The following is a 4,306-nucleotide window of genomic DNA, read 5'->3' on the forward strand; positions in this document are numbered from 1 at the left end:
TGGAAGTATTTAAAAGACGTGTAGATGAGGCACTTAGGGACATGGTTTAGTGGGCATGGTGGTGTTGGGTTGACGGTTGGACTCGATGATCTTAGAGGTCTCTTCCAACCATAATGATTCTATGATTCTCTGTCATTGCCTACTACAGATGAAGAGAGAAAATGGGCAGTTGGGAGGACCTCCTCCTCCAGGGAATCATTTTGCTGGGCAGCTTTAAAGAAAAAATAGCTGCAGAACTATGGGATACCCGGCATCCCTTAGGGCTAAGAGAGAAGAAATGGGAGATGGGTGACTATCCTTCCAGGGTAGCAGAAGGGCACAGTGACTGCAGAGCAGGTTTCTACTACACCTACTGTGTGTGCTGTCTCCTAGCTGCCCAGCACTTGTCTAAGGCAGGATCTCATCCTGTAAAGGCTTAGGGAAACACCACTCTGCAGGACATCACAAACTCATGCTGCAGAGAGAGATCCTCAGAAGCTTTGCAACCATCTGTGGAAGATCCTAAATCCTAATGGCAAGAGGAGCGATACAAGAGAAGTGAGGCTTCATATGCTTTTTTAATAAGGTGCCTGGGATTTGACACTGCAATTTGGACTAGCTCCTATTCCACAAGCTTCTGACAACCTTACCAGGAAAGGAACGCAAGGGAGTAAAGGACACAGCATATCGCTAAGATGGCTGTATTATATCTCGCAGTATTAAGGAATAAGAACTCAAAGTACAAGTGTCATATATTTCCATCGTAAATGGGGCTTATATTTCACAAAGCAGCATTGCAGGAGAGTAGAGTGAGTGAGTTGGTTCATATCCAATCATTATATATCTTTCTGATGGTACCACAGTGCTGGATAAATACGTATGAACAGGGAGGCCTCTTAGCTACCACTTGGACAGAATGCACTTAGCATTTCCTCAACACATTTTATCTAGTCTTGTTTATATGGAGCCAAGTCCCAGGAAGTTTCTGCCCCCTACCTCCAAAGGGTTAGAGTCTCAACAGTGACTAGAAGCAGTATCCAAGAAAATTATTCTATGGTGGGAGGCTCGCTGCCATTATCTGAGTCATTAAACCTGTTGCCTCGAGATAGGCGTTCCAGAAGTCACTGTTATATCAGGCTCACAAATGTATTTTGCATGACAATGAAGCATTACTAAGCAAAGTGCTGTACTAAAATGGGTGCAAGACAGCCCCAGAGCAGCCATGTCAAGACTTTCATTGCTCCTCTGGGATGGGACTCAGCTCAGTCCCAAAGGTGTTAGTGGGATAGGCTGTCCATGGAGATGCAACCAGAGTTTGTTTTATTGTTTTCTATAAATGCTCCCATTATGCAAAAACCTTTATATCATTTATCCCCTTGTCTTAGTGTGGCCATTTCATCCTGTTCTACTTATTTCTAAGGGAACACTGCTTCCTTGGAAGGCCAGGAAGCACGGTATGCCTGCTACATTAGCCGTCATCCCAGCTCTGCTCATGCCTTCCCCTGTGGCTTTGCATAACCAACTCCGATTTCTTTTCTTCTATCTACCAAGGTGAGTTGTGAGGCTTAATTCACGTTAGGCTAACACTGTGTAGCCTTTGAAAGAAAGGACTGCTTCTAAAGGCAGAGTAATACCATGGTGCCAAGTAAATTTTAATTTAACAGTTATAGTAATATCTTCTTTGATAGCCATTAAAACTAGGATAAATTGAGGCAGGTTTACATTGAAATCTAAAGCCTATTTTGTGGGTGGAAAAACTTACCCCTCATGATTCAATACTATAAAGTGGGATTGTTCATTCCTGTGAGCCCAATTTGTTCAGCAGCTCTTAATGCAAATATGTTGGCTCACTCAGAAGATCTGTCACTTTTTGCTTTTAAGTATCTGTCACTTGATCCACACAGACAGGACTTCTTTTTATTCTGCCCTAGAAATTCTTCAGCAGAAGCCACTTGCTTTGTTGTCCCATCTCAGCCAACAAGTGCTCAGAGGTGAAGGAAAAGTGGCAAATGACAGTCCCAATAAAGAACAGAAGTGGAAACAAGGAAACACCCTCCTAGCTCTCTAGAGTTCAGGATTCCTAAAACCAACATGGTGAGTGTGTTCATGCCACACCCCTTGCCGTGGTAGGCTCCATGGGTTGTTCCTAGCACCAGACTATGAAGCAACTTACATTTCCCTTTAAAACACTCCTCCCTGACACTTTTTTTTTCATTTTACATTCATGTAGTTACCTTTCCTCTGGAGGAAAAGGTACAGAATAATACAACGATTAGAAAAGAGTAAGGAAAAATGGCATGAAAGGCATGACTGCCTCTTGAATACCTATGTTCATCTCTGTGAAAGTGTGAAACGTTACTAATGAACTGCATGGTGTTACAGAACCTCTTTATGCTCACTTCAGAATGCTGGAAGTAACTATGAGCTGCCATCAGCTGGTGAACCACGTCTTTGACAAGTAAATTTTCAAATTACTTCATCCATTTGGGGTTTTTTTAAATGTTTAGAAAGAAAAGTATAAAAAATACAATATTTTTAAGTTAAATTGTATATATAAATCATGTAGTTAAAGTAAAAGTGTAGGTGCAGGTGACATACACAAAAAATGTGTAGCAAAGTGATACAGAGAAAGGGGAAGTATCTTTAGCTAAGCTCAGCGGCCTGGCAGCCAGGTGCCAGGGCACCTTGTTGTCATTTTAGTTTTATTTACCAAAGCAGCAAGAAAGACAACCCAGAACAAGAGAAAGCGTGGAGTATTGGGAAACTGACCCCTCCAAAAGGAATGGACGTGTCCAATGACATGCAACTCTTCATACATAAAAAGTAGAAATAATCTAATCTAAAGTAATAGTAATCGTTTAATTACAAGACCTATAATGACTGCTCAGAGCGCTCAGAGTGATTACTTAAAAATACTATTCTGGAATCCCTAGGTGGGCCACAGTAAGTAGCTGTAGGTGGTGAAAGTTAATTTCAACCCCAACTGGCTGGCTCCCAACCATCAACTGGGCAATTGCCTTGCCCAGGCAATCAATGCCAATAACTGCTTACAGTATGTACTGAAGCACTTAGAGCCAAAACTGAACGGAAAGTCCATGGGCACATACAATTAGAAAAACATAATCATAAATCCACTGGCACTAAAGAAAAACCTCTTATCCAGAATATCCTAGGATGCTTTAGCAACTCTACAACTTTGGTGTCTAAACTGAAATAAAAACAAAATATTTAAATCAGAGTAAGTAAACACATGAATGAGAATATTGCTATTTAAACAGTGGACCATTCACATCACAGTGGTTTTAAATAACGCCTCTTGTCACAAAGATACATCCTTATACGCATGCACATGTATGCATTTATATGCACACAGACATCATACTGCCACACACAAGTTCTAGCTTCCTGCCTCCTTTTGTCACCTCTTCCACGATTTTGATGTCTGTCTGGAAGTTCACGTCACTGTGAGTTAACCATTTGCAGACAGATCATTCATTTGCAACATTTACTGCTATTTGGACAGTAGACATTTTCCTGAGCAGTCACAGTTACGTCATTTCATGAGTTCCTTCTTTCAGAAAAATTCTTCCTTAGTCAAGGCTAAGTAACTCTAGCAAGTTTTGTAAGTGGGAATGAGCCCCTTTAGTTCCACGTCTCTGTTTAACCATTACGTCCTTGGACTTGGCCTCTTCAAGCAAATTTCCTACCACTGCCTGCCCGATTCACTAGATGAATGCTCTCCTCCTACTTACAGAAAAATGCACAGCTGAATTTCAGGATTTTTTTTTTTTTTTTTTTTTTTTTGCATTACAGATTTCCTTTAAAAAAATCCCCAGCACCATTTTGTTTTTTATTTCACGGAATAACTGCCCAACCTGAAACCACACCATCCCATGAAGTAGCCGCTGTTAATGGAAGCCAGGTACTGGCAACAAATCCATCCTCGAACAAATATTTACAGAAATCGGCTCCGGGGGAAGGGGATCACTCACACCACCGCGGCCGGAAACCCGACCTCCCCCTTCCTCAGCAAAAAACCCCCAAAACTGAGGTAAAAAGGTAAAGAAACGCACCCAGCGCTCACCGGGGAGTAATCCGGGACTCGGCTCCCCCCTTCCCTTCCCACAGGGAGACGCTGAGGAGCGGCGCCCAACGGTTTTTAACCGCCTTCCGTTGCGCCCGTTGCCCAACGACCGTTGCGCGGAGGCGCGCGCGGCTCCTCCACACGCGCGCGCGGGAACGCCTCAGCCCCTTGTCCCTCCGCTTCGGGCTCGCCGAGGGGCCGGTACCGGCTGGGGGACCGCACTACCGAGGCCGCGAGCGGCCG

At 43.4% G+C, this 4,306-nt stretch overlaps 1 protein-coding gene across 1 annotated transcript in view; it reads left to right on the forward strand.

The window, feature by feature from the left end:
- The first annotated feature begins 1,435 nt into the window (after positions 1–1,435).
- The window catches only part of KCNJ11 (potassium inwardly-rectifying channel, subfamily J, member 11), a 5,037-nt gene continuing 2,166 nt past the window's right edge, over positions 1,436–4,306 (forward strand). The window contains exons 1-2 of the mRNA XM_009328612.1: positions 1,436–1,530; positions 4,108–4,264. Coding sequence (XP_009326887.1) covers positions 1,436–1,530; positions 4,108–4,264 — 252 coding nt within the window. The remainder of the gene's footprint in view (positions 1,531–4,107; positions 4,265–4,306) is intronic.

The sequence above is a fragment of the Pygoscelis adeliae genome, unplaced genomic scaffold (genome assembly GCF_000699105.1).
Source record: "Pygoscelis adeliae isolate BGI_AS28 unplaced genomic scaffold, ASM69910v1 Scaffold166, whole genome shotgun sequence".
In the NCBI taxonomy this organism is placed as follows: domain Eukaryota; kingdom Metazoa; phylum Chordata; class Aves; order Sphenisciformes; family Spheniscidae; genus Pygoscelis; species Pygoscelis adeliae.